Source organism: Notolepis coatsorum (assembly GCF_963971535.1).
Source record: "Notolepis coatsorum genome assembly, chromosome: 5".
Taxonomy (NCBI): Eukaryota; Metazoa; Chordata; class Actinopteri; order Aulopiformes; family Paralepididae; genus Notolepis; species Notolepis coatsorum.
The window spans coordinates 11,534,177-11,549,448 of record NC_140169.1 but is presented as its reverse complement, the minus strand read 5'-3'; the positions used below and the strand labels follow the sequence as shown (position 1 = coordinate 11,549,448).

Genomic DNA, 15,272 nt, shown 5'->3' with positions numbered 1-15,272 from the left:
AGTTGAAGTCGGGATGTGAAATTGCACTGCTTGTGTCAGATGATGTTGTGGGTGCAATGATGGACCTGATGAGTTTGTTGGAGATTATCTTCTCAAATTCCCCTGCTTTATCTTTTACGGTATTTTTACACGTCGTTACCGTTGTGTTGTCAACTGCTGTCTCCCTCTCGGGGCCAGTCGTCGTTGGTCCCGGTATATTCTCTACTATAGTCCCCCCATCGGGGCTAGTCTCCAACGGTACCGCTGCTGCGTCAGCTGTGCCCTTCGAACGTGTTAAAATCGGCGCCGTTGGAGAGTTTTTCTTTCCACTCTTTTTCTTATCATTAGTATCCATGTTGAGTCTTTCTGTCTTTTGATATAGTTAGTAGAAGGTCTTATCAATACATACGATGTGGTTTAATCTCTTTTGGTATTGTTCAAATAAGGTTTTTAAATGAAATTAACGTTGACGGGAGCGGAGCTATAACCAAACGCGTATCGTTTCACATTGCGTTCAAACCGGAAATCTGGAGGGAATCTTTAAGATGGAGAGTTGTTGCAGTGTAGCAATCTACCTAAGGAATGTTGTGATGATCTTGCCCAAATGATCTAAATGGGTTTCTTTGTCCTTGTCTTTGTCTTTGTCTCTCTCTCTCTCTCTCTCTCTCTCTCTCTCTCTCTCTCTCTCTCTCTCTCTCTCTCTCTCTCTCTCTCTCTCTCTCTCTCTTTCTCTCTCTCTCTCTTTCTCTCCCTCTCTCTCTCCCTCTCTCCTCCTGCAGCCATCATCGGACGCCCCGCTGTATCACTCATCCCCAACGAAGCTCAAATAGAAGTGAGCATCCAAGACCCCGTGTTTAGGATTCCTCGCGTGGATCTCCGAAATACATACACTTACGTGGCCTACAACATCAGCTACTGGAAGAAGATCCAGTTGGAGGAGGTACAGTAGGGCTCAGGATCAGTATGTGCCGCTTATCGTCTTGTGTTATCGTGGGATTGTTTTGAATCGTTTTAATTGCGATACACAGTGTTGTCATCCAAATGTAAATATAGTCAATAATAAAAGTCAATAAATTATGATTTGTGAAATATTTGAGAAGGTCAATTGAATTGATGATTTCCATTTCGATATAACCTCTGTTACCGTGCAGAACAATATGATTGACATCGAGTGGACTATCTAACGTGATTTCCCATCACATTACTTAAGCAGATACCATGATCATCATAATTCTCGTTTTTTCGTCCTTTTTTCCCCACTACAGTGGGAATGTACAGTATATTGTTGTCAAAAAAAGAAAAAAAAATCTTTTCTATATCGCCCAGAACATTCTTAATACTTTCTGTTGGAGAAATAGAACAATAGTTATTCCTTAACTCTAGTTATATGAGTTAGCGTGCAGCTTCAAGGCCATTGGCTCCTGAATTACGAGTCTTAACTGCCAGTTAATTGCGATAAACAATATTATTGTCATTCTATTATAACGTGAGCATCAGTAGGGTAGGGCCTTTATCTCTTCCAGACTCGATTATTGTAATTCAATTTTCATCTGTCTAAATAAAAAATCCATTGATCAACTTCAGTTGGTCCAAAACACTGCTGCCAGGCTACTCACGAGGTAAAAGAAAAGTCATGCCACATCACCCCCATCCTTGCTTCCCTGCACTGGCTCCCAGTAAACACCAGGATCAATTTCAAGGTCCTGGGCCCTCATTTATCAATAATGTGTAGAAAGTGTTCTATTTCCGTTCCTAAGCACAGAATTTAGAATGTCTTTAGCACACTCCGTGTTGATAAATACCATTGTTCTTACCGTCTATGCTCGTGCATGATTGTAAGCATTTGCATACAGAACCACCCCTAATTAGCCATATATGGTAATGAAACACCCCCATGTAGGCCTGCCACGATAACACATTTTGCTGGGCGATTAATTGCCCCCGAAAATATCGCGATAAGCGATATTATTGCGACCGGTTAGAGAATTTCTTTTTTGGAGAAATTTATTTCCCAAAACTTTTATTTTGAAGCCCACCGCTCCGTCTTTTCCGGTGTTTTAGACTTTTATTTTGAAGCCCACCGACCGGACCGGAAGTATTGTTGCGATTATCAGGTACTTTGGGTACCAGAAAAGTCACGTGAAACACTGCAGACCACTGATTGGTCAGAATAGAGACGCGTCTCTAGGATTTCATAAGCATTATGTTTGCAGCAGGCACAAGTGCAATAAACAAAGGATACAGTCACTGTGTATTCTGCCTCATTTATTGATTAAACAAAACCGACATCAACACAATTTGCCACCGAGCGGAGAGTTTAGTCTCGCAAAAAGATCGCTGACTTGTTAAGGCTTGTTGTTAGGTTAGGTGCTAATGTTGTGCTAGCGTTTTAGCATGGCTATCGTACATAGCGTGATCAATATAACTCGCTATTGATTGTATGAGTAACGTTAATGCTAGTAGAATAGACACAACGTGAGGTAATCACCATCCATTTTAAACCGGTTATTACCTAATGCTAACGTTAGCAAATAGACGCGACTGGTAACGTTACAGCTAACGTTAACGCTTGTAGAATAGACACAATGAGAGGTAACGTTAGCGTTAGCAGAATAGACACAACGAGGGTCTCGTTAATGTTGTTATTGATTGATTGAAAACTGTGTTTACTCTGTTTGTATGAGTAACGTTAATGCTAGTAGAATAGACACAATGAGGGGTAACGTTAGCCCCACGGAGCTCCTGTGCTGTGCTCTGTAGTAAAGCCAGCGGCCCGCCTCCCAACACGGACAGTGACAAGGGGCACTGGGTCCGCCTCATTAAAACAAACGCGCAAATAGCAATTAATCGCGCCCGTCAAAATCATTGCATTCATTTTAATTATCGCGGCAATTAATCGATTTATTGCTTATCGCGGCAGGCCTACCCCCATGGAATGTAGAATAATGGACTAAGCCAGTGCTTCTCAAACTTTTTCTGTCAGGCCCCCCTTTGGCGGACCAAAATATTTTGCCCCCCCCCCCCCTCCCCCCCCTCGCCCCAACAAAATAGTCATGAAATGGGCCATGTTTAAATTTATTGAAATAACACCAATATCGTGACCTTTCAAATTGACAACACCTTCCCTCGCGAGAGCCACCAGCACTGCAGAATGGTCAGCTCCCATCTCCTCACACAGCGCAGAGAACAGGCGCGCTTTCAGGGGTCGGGTTTTGATGAAATTTACCACGTTTATAACTTCTGTCAAAACCTCATTCAGCTCAGGGCTAAGCTGTCTTGACGCTGGCGCCTCTCTGTGAATTTACAGTGCGTCCATTGCGCGTTTGGCGAGACCCCCTTGATGAGCGCCTGTAGCCCCCTCCTTTTCCCTGCCATGGCCTGCGCACCGTCAGAGCAAAAGCCCACACAGTTCTCCCATTTCAGTCCATGTTCTGTCAGGTAACTGTCAATAATTTTGAAGAGCTGTCGCTCTGTTTTTGACATATTTGTAAAACAGCAGATCTTCACTCAGTGACTGGGAATTTACAAAGCGAACATAGGAAATAAGCAAACAGTCTTTATTGCTGTCAGTCTTTGACAAGGCAACACGCATGTCATCCTCAAGGCTCAACTTGGCCCTATACATTTTGTTTTCAGAGCTGTCATGGATGAAAAGCCAGCTTCACACAGATATGTGGTGCTGAATGGTATCAACACCTCAACTGCTGCATCATGAGATACTTGGTACTCAGCACCACACTCTGAAACTAGCTCTCCAGGTGGCATCAGATGAGATTTCAATGAGTTCTTCCAAGAGTTTGGATGGAGATGTGTCAGGAAGCTTTGTCTCAATGTTGTCTGTAAAGTTTTTTTTTATCCAGAGTAACTTGGTGATCCTTTTCTGTGTTTTATTAAATAATGATTTTCAGATTTTGAGAAATGGTCAAACTTATCCAAATATGGTATTTTCATGCAGAACAGTGCAGCTGCAACAGATAGCACTTTAGTGATAATTTTCTGTAATAAAAATAAATAAAATTAATCTCAAGGCCCCCCCTGTCATGCCTCTGCGCCCCCCTTGGGGGGCGCACCCCACACTTTGAGAAACACTGGACTAAGCCGAGCAAACTATGAGAAACTTCACTGAGAGCGAGATTGATCACGGAGGTCTAACCAACAAATTAAACGTATACAGCATTTGCTGTTGTCAACGAGCTTATTTGGAAACATGACACACAGAATAATAGTATTTAGCGTTTTTTTGTTGTTGTCCCAATTAGTCGTTGTGCCAATTCCCCCCCTCCCCTACCTGGCTGCTGTATGCATGTTCTCCTACGAGTCGATACAAGGGCGTCCCGAGTCGATCGCACGCTTCCTCCGAGACGTGTGCCGACAGCCAGTGACGTCTTTTCACTTGGCAGCGAGGACTCTCATTGGTGAAGTGTAACGCGTGGGAGGGCACGCTATCTCCACCAAGTCCTGCCCCGCTTAGCAAGCGCCGAGACCTGACCTGTAGGCGTCGCTGTCCACAACGCCAGATTCCCATCCGCCAGCTTCCCCACCCCCTAATAACTGCCAATTGTATTAGTGTGAACGGCCAGCCAAGCTGACCGCCTTTTAGCGTTTTATTTTAAACAATATTTAATCGTATGATTATAGATATTTTTTGAGAATAAATAAATCCAATGAAGTTGTCAATTTCACAGACAACTCCGCTGAGGAGGAGGGAGCGTGCATACTATCTTCGGTGCGCCGGGAGCCAAGGATGTTGACTGACCCATTGATTGATTGATTGATTGAAAACTTTATTAACAGATTGCAGAATGGGTACGATACAGTACAGTTTACATCAGGGTCCCCCATTTTCAATTCATCAGGACATATATGACATACATGACATACAGATATACAGTACTGCTACATCTATACATTTATGACATACCAGATTTGCAAATACAGTACTGTTTGTGATACAAAAAGAGTATATACATTTGACGTAAAAACTGTACATTGGGGGAGGTTGGGTAGGTGGGGTGGGTGGGGGGGGGGGGGGCTGTACATTGGAGGTGGTTTGGTCGGTGGGGTGGGGGGGGGGGGTTGGGCAGGAGGGGTGGGGGGAACACTGTACAAGCAAAACTGTACATTGGAATATTGACAACCATACTTGGTCATTTACTGTACATTGGAGGGGGTTGGGTTAGGACATTTACATGGGCCAGTTTCGAATTGCAGTCTCCCGTAGGTGTTCTTTGAAAGTGTTTTTGAAAGTGGGTAGTGATTCACATTCCTTTACAGCTTTGGGTAGGGCGTTCCACATTGATGTGGCATAATTGCGAAAGGTGTTTAGTCCCTTGTTTGAGCCGAATCTGGGTTTAACATGATTTGTGGAGCTCCCTCTGGTGTTGTGATCGTGGTATTCACTGACCTTTGGGAAGTATTTTGACATGTACATGGGTACCTTGGTCGTGTAGTGTATCTTGTAGACCAGGCCCATTGCAAGTTGCTGTACTCTGTCGTCTACTCTAAGCCATCCTAGGTTGTCAAAGTGGGCAGGGGTGAGGTGGGTTCTAGGAGTAAGGTCAAGTAGTAGTCTGACCAGTTTGTTTTGAGATGTTTGTAATTTAGTTTTTAGCGCCTTTGAGGTGCTTTGGTACCATGAGGTGCAAGCATAGTCGTAGTACCCTTGTATGAGTGCTCCTGCCAGAGTCTTCAGGGTGTTCTTGTTTACCAGAGAGGAGATCCGGTACAAGAATCGAGTTCGTTGGTTGACTTTTTTTATTACATTGGATGCCATTTTGTCACAGGAAAGATTAGCTTCTAGGATGGAGCCCAGGTAGGTAATTTCATCTTTCCTTGTGACAATATTGTCACCCACTCTAACTGAGAAGCCGTCGGTCTTGCTGAGTTTGTTATTTGAACCGAAGAGAATGGACTCTGTTTTGCCCATGTGTAATGATAGTTTGTTATCAGCGAGCCATATGCAGATTTTGCCTAGTTCCGAGCTGAGGGTTTTTTCAACCTGTAACTTGTTCTTGTCAGAGACCAGCAGGGCTGAGTCGTCTGCGAACAAGAACAAGTTGCAGTCACAAGCTGACGACATGTAATTTGCATAAATTAGGAACAGTCCTACAGAACCAACACATTGACAGAAATAAATTACAAGCTGACCCGACATTTTGCACTGTAATGCCTGAAATGAACGAGTTGCTGAAGCACATTGCTATACCTGTGCAACCCAATGGAGAATACAAACTCGTAACCACTATTTTGCGCTTGTGTTTGCCATATACCATATACTGCAAAATAAAAGCCTTTTTTTCGTTGAGGTTTTTTCAAGTTAGATTAAGACCTTGCAAGGGTAGACTTACTTAAAACTGCTGTATGATCCTCTTGACTGAATTGCTGCTTTAAGCAGGCCAACTGCTTATTCTACAATGCCTATTGTGCGCACGTAAGCCCTGTTGGTTTTGGTCAGAGTCATTATGGCTTCAGTGGATAACCCAGATCACCTGCATTTAAGTGATATTTTAATTACAGATACCCCAGTAATAACATTACAATTTAAATAAAATTAGGCCTGTGTCGTGCGTTCCTCCCGGCCACCAAATGCAACGATAAACCATGGTGCATTCATTCGGAAAGACCTATTCCAAATGCTATTTATAGGGTTTGACAATAATTACACTAATGGCGCTATTTTACAATTAACTATAATGAATTACGGGTCATACAGAACACGTCAGTGTTGAAACTAATGCATGAAACTGATGAAAGCTTATTACGTCCGTCTGCAGTCTTCATATTCTACGGATTGGTGACATGTACGCACGGTCTGAGCTCAAGCACACGTTCATTTTGATAAATCCCACACTTTGCTTAGAAATGATCGTACGCTATTTCGGCGTCGGGGACAACCGTGCGTGTCACGGATCTGGGGTACACGAGTTTGACTCCCGGACTCGCCGTATTTTCTCAGAGTGTCTTCCCCTGATCTATATCCCATTCAACCTGTTTCTGTCGGTCATGCTTGACCAGAAAAAAGCGATAAACGCTAAAAAGAACCAGCTGTCTGGTCAAAGTTTAAAAAAAAAGAAATGATCGTACGCACGGTTTACGCACATATCTGTGTTCACGCACCATTGATAAATGAGGGCCCTGGTGTTTGCCTACAGAGCCCTCCATGAGCAAGCCCCCCCCCCCTACATCAATGAGCTCATACACCCACTCTCCTCCAGTCGGACACTGCGGTCATCCCATCAGGAGCTCCTGGTGGTGCCCAGGACCAGACTCAAGACAAAAGGGGACAGAGCCTTTGCAGTGACTGCAGCCCCAAGGCTCTGGAACGCCCTCCCTTTAGCGCTGAAAACCGCTCCCTCAGAGCTAATTTTTAAAAGGCAGCTAAAAACCCACTTCTACAGGCAGGCTTTTTAAACACTCATAGCCGTTTTCTCTCTGTTCATGTCTGTTTTGTTCTTGTTTTTGTTAAAACATTTAGTCTATTCTGGTGTTTTAGCTAATTGTTTATGTTTTTTTTTTTTCTTCTCTTCACATGTTTTATTTCTTGTATTTTCTACTGATGTTGTGAAGCACTCTGTGCACTCGTGCTGAGAAGGGCGCTATACAAATAAAGTTTTACTTACTTACTTACTTACTTACTTACTTACTTACTTACTTAACTCTTCTAACCAGTCCTCTGTTCCACAGGTTCAGAACATCAGCAGTCAGCAGACCCGGTTGGTTCTGAGTGATTTGGAGCCGTGGACTGACTACTGTGTACAAGTCCGGATCTACATCATCAACAGGAACTTTAAAGCCAGCCAGGCGAGTGACATCACCTGTGAGAGCACAGCTGCTGGTGAGGCTCATTCACTTAGGACATCACCAGTGAACACGTTGTTGAACTTGATCATGCATTATTTATTAGAAAATGTAATTACAGCACTATGTTATCAATACACAATAAAACGAGGCATATTTAGGCAAAATATGTTGCATTCAACTTTTTTCTCTTCTTTCTTTTTTACTTACCAATGCGCAACCCCACTGTCACCTACCCACGACCCCACTTTGGGTCGCGGCCCGTAGTTTGAGAACCGCTGATTAGGCGATTTAGAGAGAAGAGTAAACAACACAAATCGTGCGTTTTACACGCACCTAAATATTCTAATACTATTTGGGACACCTGAGTATTCCGTCTTATGAGTTGGTGCATCTAAGTGTCATATCCTGTTTACAATTAGCAGGGATATCCCCAATATGTGATACCCGAAAATTATTGCTACCAACAGATTGCACACTGCCTGTCTTAGAATACACATGTAGTCATCATAATAGTAATAGTTGTGTACATATATGCAATAGGAGTAAAGTAGATCAGCCTCATCAACATAGAATGATAGTTATAGTCATCATAGTAGTCATCATAATAGTGTACATATATGTGTAGGAGGAATACACACACATTATAGTCATCATAATAGTGTACATATATGTGTAGGAGGAATACACACACATCATAGTCATCATAATAGTGTACATATATGTGTAGGAGGAATACACACACATCATAGTCATCATAATAGTGTACATAAATGTGTAGTAGGAATACACACACATCATAGTCATCATAATAGTGTACATATATGTGTAGTATGAGTACACACATCATATTCATCATAATAGTGTACATAAATGTGTAGTAGGAATACACACACATCATAGTCATCATAATAGTGTACATATATGTGTAGTAGGAATATACACACATCATATTCATCATAATAGTGTACATATATGTGTAGTATGAGTACACACATCATAGTCATCATAATAGTGTACATATATGTGTAGTAGGAATACACACACATCATAGTCATCATAATAGTGTACTGTATATTTCCTGTCATGTCAGGTCCCCCCTGGCAGCTCTCTGAGGCCCCCTTGTGGAGAACCGCTGCAGTACAGGGCATTTTAGAATACCCCTACAAGCTGTTATCAAAGTGTCAAATAAGCTGCTTCTTGGTATTTCAATGTGTTTATTTGGTCATCCAAGCATCTCACTTGTTTTAGTTGTCGCTTAACCCTTTCACTACCACACTACAGAAGGTTAACCCTTTCACTACCACACGGTTAACCGTCTGTAGTTGGTAGTGAAAGGGTTTAACCTTCTGTAGTGTGGTTGTGAAAGGGTTAACACTTTGTCGTGTGGCAGTGAAAGGGTTAACCTTCTTTATTGTCACAGTGAAAGGGTTAACCATTTGGTAGTGTGGTAGTGAAAGGGATATTGAGGTGTGAATAGAACGCCAGCGAACAAACTAACTCTGATCTCACTCGTCTCACCATAGAGGACACTCCATGGGTGGTGGCAGTGGTGACGTTTGTTGTCATGGCGATGGTAGTGGCTGTCGTGGTCCTGGTCGTCATGTGTCACAGAAAGGTGACCAACGTCCTGTGTCCCAAGGACACACTGCCCCGGATCATCAAAGAGGTGAGTGCTCTGTGTGTCTCGCTGTATATGGTGAATAAATGATAAATGGACTGCGTTCATACAGAGCTTTTATCCAAAGTGCTTTACAACTTATGCCCCACATTCACCCACACATTCACACACAGACGGCGGAGGCGACCAATGTAAGGTGCCAACCTGCTCACCTGGAGCAGTTAGGTTAGAAGTGTCTTAGGTTAGAACATGACCGCTGACCAGATGACCGCTCTACCTCCTGAGCCACTGTCTCACCCTAACCTTCTGATGACCAGATGACCGCTCTACCTCCTGAGACACTGTCGCCCCCTAGACATAATAACTACTTATGTCTTGATGTTTTGTGATTGAAGCTTTCTGTATTTAATGTTTTCAATAATTTCCTGTAGAATAAAGCAGGAAGCCGGACCAGCACTCTCAGATTTCAAATTTTAATTGCAGCCGGATACAGGCATGTTTCAGAACCAATGTGTTCCTTCTTCAGTGTTGATGGCTAGCACTGCTGAAATCTGAGAGTGCTGGTCCGGCTTCCTGCTTTATTCTACATTTATCTTCGGGATTGCAGCACCCAGTGTCAACTATTGTGAGCGCGGTCTAACTTGACTTTCAATAATTTCCTGTCATGTCATCATAATAGTGTACATACTGTATATGTGTAGTATGAGTACACACACATCATAGTCATCATCATAATAATGTACATATATGTGTAGTAGGAATACACACACATCATAGTCATCATAATAGTGTACATACTAGAGATGTTCCGATACCATTTTTTCCTTCCCGATCCGATTCCGATACCTAAGCTTTGGGTATAGGCCGATACCGATACTGATCCGATACCAGTGCATACATAAAACAATTAAATAAAATAAAAATATTATATAAATTATAAAACTTTCTTTTTTTATATATACAGCTACTGTTTTATATATACTGTTTTTTTTAGTAATAACTATAAAGTAATGGTATTTATTCAACAACAGGTGATTGTATAGATTAGTATTAGTATCAGTAATTGAAAACTATCTCAATGAGTTCACCCACGGAAAGGTTGTTGGCACATTAGTTCCACACGGACATTATTAGTTGCTGCACTTGCTTCCACAAGGCTCCGTTTAAGTAGCAGAGGCTCTGTTGGGATTTTTGCACAATAAATATTCAACATTCTCTTTTGAGACTCCGCCTCAGACTCTTATCATTTGGCACTAAAAGCTAAACATTGTCACTGATATGGCTGTCCGCAACATGTCATTAATTGTGTACGCGAAGTGGTTGATCAGTGACGACGTTAACATGAGCTAGGTTAGCTAGCATGAGCTACCGGTAGATGGAAAGACTGTAACGTTACTGGTGAAAATGTGATTTACCTTGGAATACTCCTTTGCCAACTTGCAGGTCTGCAGCCATTATTGCTGGATTATGAATAGCCCCAACTTTAGCCAAGGTAACGTTAAAGCTAAAACTTTAACGTTAGTTAACGCTAGCTTTCGGTTAGCTGTTCAATGCTAATAACACCACCAAGCGAACCCATCAGAGCTCCCCGTCAACAGCGCTCTGTTAAAATGACAAATGGCATTAACACTTTAATTCACGGTCGGTTAAAAACACGTTTGTTTTATAATGCTCACTCAGCAGACTGCAGTGTTGTTGATAAATTACGTCATATGGTATCGGAGCGCAGAATTAGAGGGTACTCGCCGATACCGATACCAGCATTTTAGGCAGTATCGGCGGCATTTCCGATACTGGTATCGGTATCGGAACAACTCTAGTACATATTGTATATGTGTAGTATGAGTACACACACATCATAGTCATCATAATAGTGTACTTATTGTATATTTCCTGTCATGTCAGGTCCCCCCTGGCAGCTCTCTGAGGCCCCCTTGTGGAGAACCGCTGCTGTACAGGGCATTTTAGAATACCCCTACAAGCTGTTATCAAAGTGTCAAATAAGCTGCTTCTTGGTATTTCAATGTGTTTATTTGGTTTACACTATCACCCACATGATCAGAGGCTGGGAAATATTTGTTATTAGAAAATAAAATAAAATACACTTAAAGCTGCAGGTGCCGCTGGGAATCTGTGAAAAACTACAGTACCCATTTGTTTACATTTGGATCACTGACTGGGTCTTTAACTTTATTTACAGAAGCTACTGGAGTGTCCCCATTCGTCCATCTACCTGGCTATGCAGGAGTCCCTCTCTTCACCCGAGGAGATCTACCACCAGGTCAGCAGCATCATGCCACGGGAGGAGGTGGAGCTCCCTCTGCAGGCCGGGGGGAATAACTGCAGCACACAGGCTGACGATGCGATGGAGGAGTGGCAGCGGATTGAGGACAGTCATGGTGCTGAAAGAGGATGATGAAAGAGAGGAGCAGACGTGACTTACTTGAGAGTTATGGTGGAGTGGAAGAGATAAGGAACTTGTCTCCCTCTCAAGACTGGTTTCTCTGAGAGCGAAGCGCCAGGATCCCGGGCTGATGTGGGCATGTTCAAGGGCCAATTCACCAACAAAACAATGGTAATCTGCACATAATCTCACACACATCCCAAAAGGATTATGGACTAAATAAATCAGCATTGCTTTTTGGTGAAGTGCCCCTTTAAATGTTTCTGTGACCTTGTGACTGTGCTATGCTATACTTGCATTCTTCGCCATACGCCAGTACGGTAATGCGCATTTCCTTTTCCGCCGACCAGGTGCTCGCCGCGCATGCGCATGAGGTCGCCGCTTGGTTCGATGCGGTTCAGACCCCCATTCAACACTAATCACAGATGCAGCACACATTAACGCTGGTCAATCACATTAATACTATATGCTATTGCTATTTCTATATGCTATTAATACTAATACGGTATATATATACATGCGGTGGACGCAGCAGGCGATCACTGCTACTGTTATTCAGCCACGCCAGCCGCCGCGCCGCAGCCGTGCAAGAGGTACATGATTGATTGTGTAGTGACTGTACATAATTCACACAGAACTGTTGGGAATAGTAGTTCCCCCCGGACGATATTGTGTGTAGCACTTCCTGCCTCGAACATTCTACCTATCGATTCGACTACGTTGACATTGTTGTTATGCTGCTGTTGAATAAAGGAATTAGGTTCAACTTCGATACACCGCCTCCGACTCCTTTATCCCAGCGCTACAATTGATTGATTGATAACTACTGAGCTAACATGAAGCTAACTACTGAGCTAACATGAAGCTAACTACTGAGCTAACATGGAGCTAACTACTGAGCTAACTGAGCTAACATGAGCTAACTGCTGAGCTAACATGGAGCTAACATGAAGCTAACTAATGAGCTAACATGAGCTAACTGCTGAGCTAACATGAGCTAACTGAGCTAACATGGAGCTAACATGCAGCTAACTAAGGGGTACGCGATTGATTGATTGACATGTATTCCATAATATGTAAAGTACATGTGGTCCTCGTTTGGATAATATGTAAAGTACAGTTGACAGCTGCGTTGTGTTAACGTTGCAATGTACAGGGAAAACGTTATGGCGTTGCGAGTGAATCGCGTCGCGATAATATACATGTATTCCATTTCGGCGTCTGAGCGGGGGAAAAGAAAATGCGCATTTGGAGGGCGTTACCGGGGCCAATCAGGGCAAAATGCGGAAGCGCTCTTGCACTCTTCGGCTGGGATTAATATAGACGCGTCCCGGCCAGGGATCATGCTTGAACAATATGAACAGTCGTTTTCTGCCGGCCTCTGGTGGCCAAACGCAGCAGATCCAGATATTGGACTTTATTCTGGATGTTATTAATGGTGCTGTGTTTTATCTGTTCATGTTGTGTGGTGCGTTTTAGCTTGTGTTTTTAAAAAGGTTTATCTTTTTATGTTTCCTTTTAAAGGTTCATTCCCTTTACATATGTTTTTTGTAAGTGTTTAACTTTACATGTGTTCCTTTAAGGTTCACCCCTTTTCACATGTATTTTAGTGTTAAACATCTTTACATATGTTTCCTTAAGGGTTGTTCTTTTTATATATGCGTTCCTTTAAAAGGTTCTTCCCTTTACATATGTTTTTTGTAAGTGTTTAACTTTACATGTGTTCCTTTAAGGTTCACCCCTTTTCACATGTCTTTTAGTGTTGAACATCTTTACATATGTTTCCTTAAGGGTTGTTCTTTTTATATATGTGTTCCTTTAAAGATATTCCATTTACACTTGCTTTTAACAATGTTGTGAGTTTTCTTTTACTAATTCTGTGTTCCTCAGCCTTGGCCATGCAGGCCTGTTACCAGCTGGCACTTGTTAGTAATCACAGGGCATTGTATATAGAGCTGCCCGTTCCTCTCACTCATTGTCGCACCATTGCCTTGTTTCAGTGTATTGTTTCACATAGTTGGTTTCGGTCACGTACTCACCTCTTGTCACTTATATTCCCCGTGAGTCCGTTCCTCTCTAAGTCCACCTTTTTGCCAGTTTTGCTGTGTATAGTTTGTTTCCGGGTTTTGCAGTTCGCTTTTGTTTTGCTACCGTTTGTAACGTGTATCCTTGTCGAATCTGCTCAGTAAAAGCCTGTCACTTCAGTACGTCGTCTCAGCTTCTTCTCTCTCTGCTCGTGTTACTTGCAAGTGGGGTCTCCTCTCCTAACCCACACGAAACCATCACACCTTTATTTAATTATCAGGAATACATTGAAGATGGGGCCCTCATTTTCAATGATGCCGAGATTACATTAGGCAACAATTAAACTACTAGAAGTAGATAACAATAGAACATAATAAAAACAATCAAATGCAAACTAAACAAAATTAGATTGATTAAAACACAGGCAGAGAGGTTTGTGATCATGGTTTTAAATTGAGGACATCAGACAAAAAAACACAAGTCTGTTAAGTTTTCAGTGCAACAATGTTTTCAAACTTTTATGTAAAGATGGTAAGTTATTCATAGTTCATTCATAGTTAAAGACAGTAGAGGTTGAGTAGTTTATTATCTAAATAGTAAGTTATAGTGTTGTGTTCGTTCATAGTTAAAGACAGTAGAGGTTGAGTACTTTATTATCTAAAGATGGTGAGTTAGTGTTGTGTTCATTCATAGTTAAAGACAGTAGAGGTTGAGTACTTTATTATCTAAATCAGGGGTGGGCAATTATTTTTCCCGGGGGGGCGAATGAGCAACTGAAAATATGTTGGAGGGCCGGGCCAAAATTCCAAACTCAATTATGCATAATATACATTTTATTTCTATATGAAAAGCAGTAAATGGCATTGTTTTGACCCCTGGTAATAGTGTATGTTATTATTTGGCAATTAAAACGTGAGGTTAGCTTTCAAAAATATCATTTATTCAAATAGAATTTATTTCCAAAATGATAAACAAAATGTGAAACATTAATAACAAAGGGCATGTATGAAAAAGTGCTATACAAATAAAGTTATTATTTTGAGTTTCATATACTATTGAAACAAGGATTTTCTTAGCTTTCTAAAGACATCACATCATCTTATAGCCAAAATAAACAAGACATGTCACTGAACTGTGTAAAGAAAAGTGTCCCAGTAGCCTTTTTTACTTTACATGCCTATATTAAACATTTAATGTTTTCACTGTGCAAAAAAAGGAAAAAAATATCAAGTGTCCCATTTCACTTGTTATATTTCCACATTTTAGTGTTCTTCAGCTTTTTTTTTTCATTCAGTGTGATAAATCCAGTCTCTGTTGAGCTTTAACAAGTCCATCAAAGTCAGGTTGCATGTCTGAGGTGGAGATGCGAAGCACAGCTGCCAGATGTTCATCAGTGAGAGAGGATCTGTACCTGGACTTGGTAAACGTCATGACTGAGAATGTCTG

The 15,272-nt window shown here is 41.9% G+C and overlaps 1 protein-coding gene across 2 annotated transcripts in view; it reads left to right on the top strand.

Moving 5' to 3' along the window:
* Positions 1-13,999, top strand: part of LOC311228598 (interleukin-10 receptor subunit beta-like) — a 76,101-nt gene extending 62,102 nt beyond the window's left edge. Inside the window, exons 4-7 of one of the 2 annotated variants that reach the window (XM_084314515.1) lie at positions 759-919; positions 7,663-7,813; positions 9,303-9,445; positions 11,598-13,999. In XM_084314515.1, coding sequence (XP_084170641.1) covers positions 759-919; positions 7,663-7,813; positions 9,303-9,445; positions 11,598-11,813 — 671 coding nt within the window. In that variant the 3' untranslated portion in view covers positions 11,814-13,999. Of the gene's footprint in view, positions 1-758; positions 920-7,647; positions 7,814-9,302; positions 9,446-11,597 lie in introns of both variants that reach the window. The other variant, XM_084314514.1, reaches the window with a different exon arrangement.
* Positions 14,000-15,272: the final 1,273 nt, after the last annotated feature.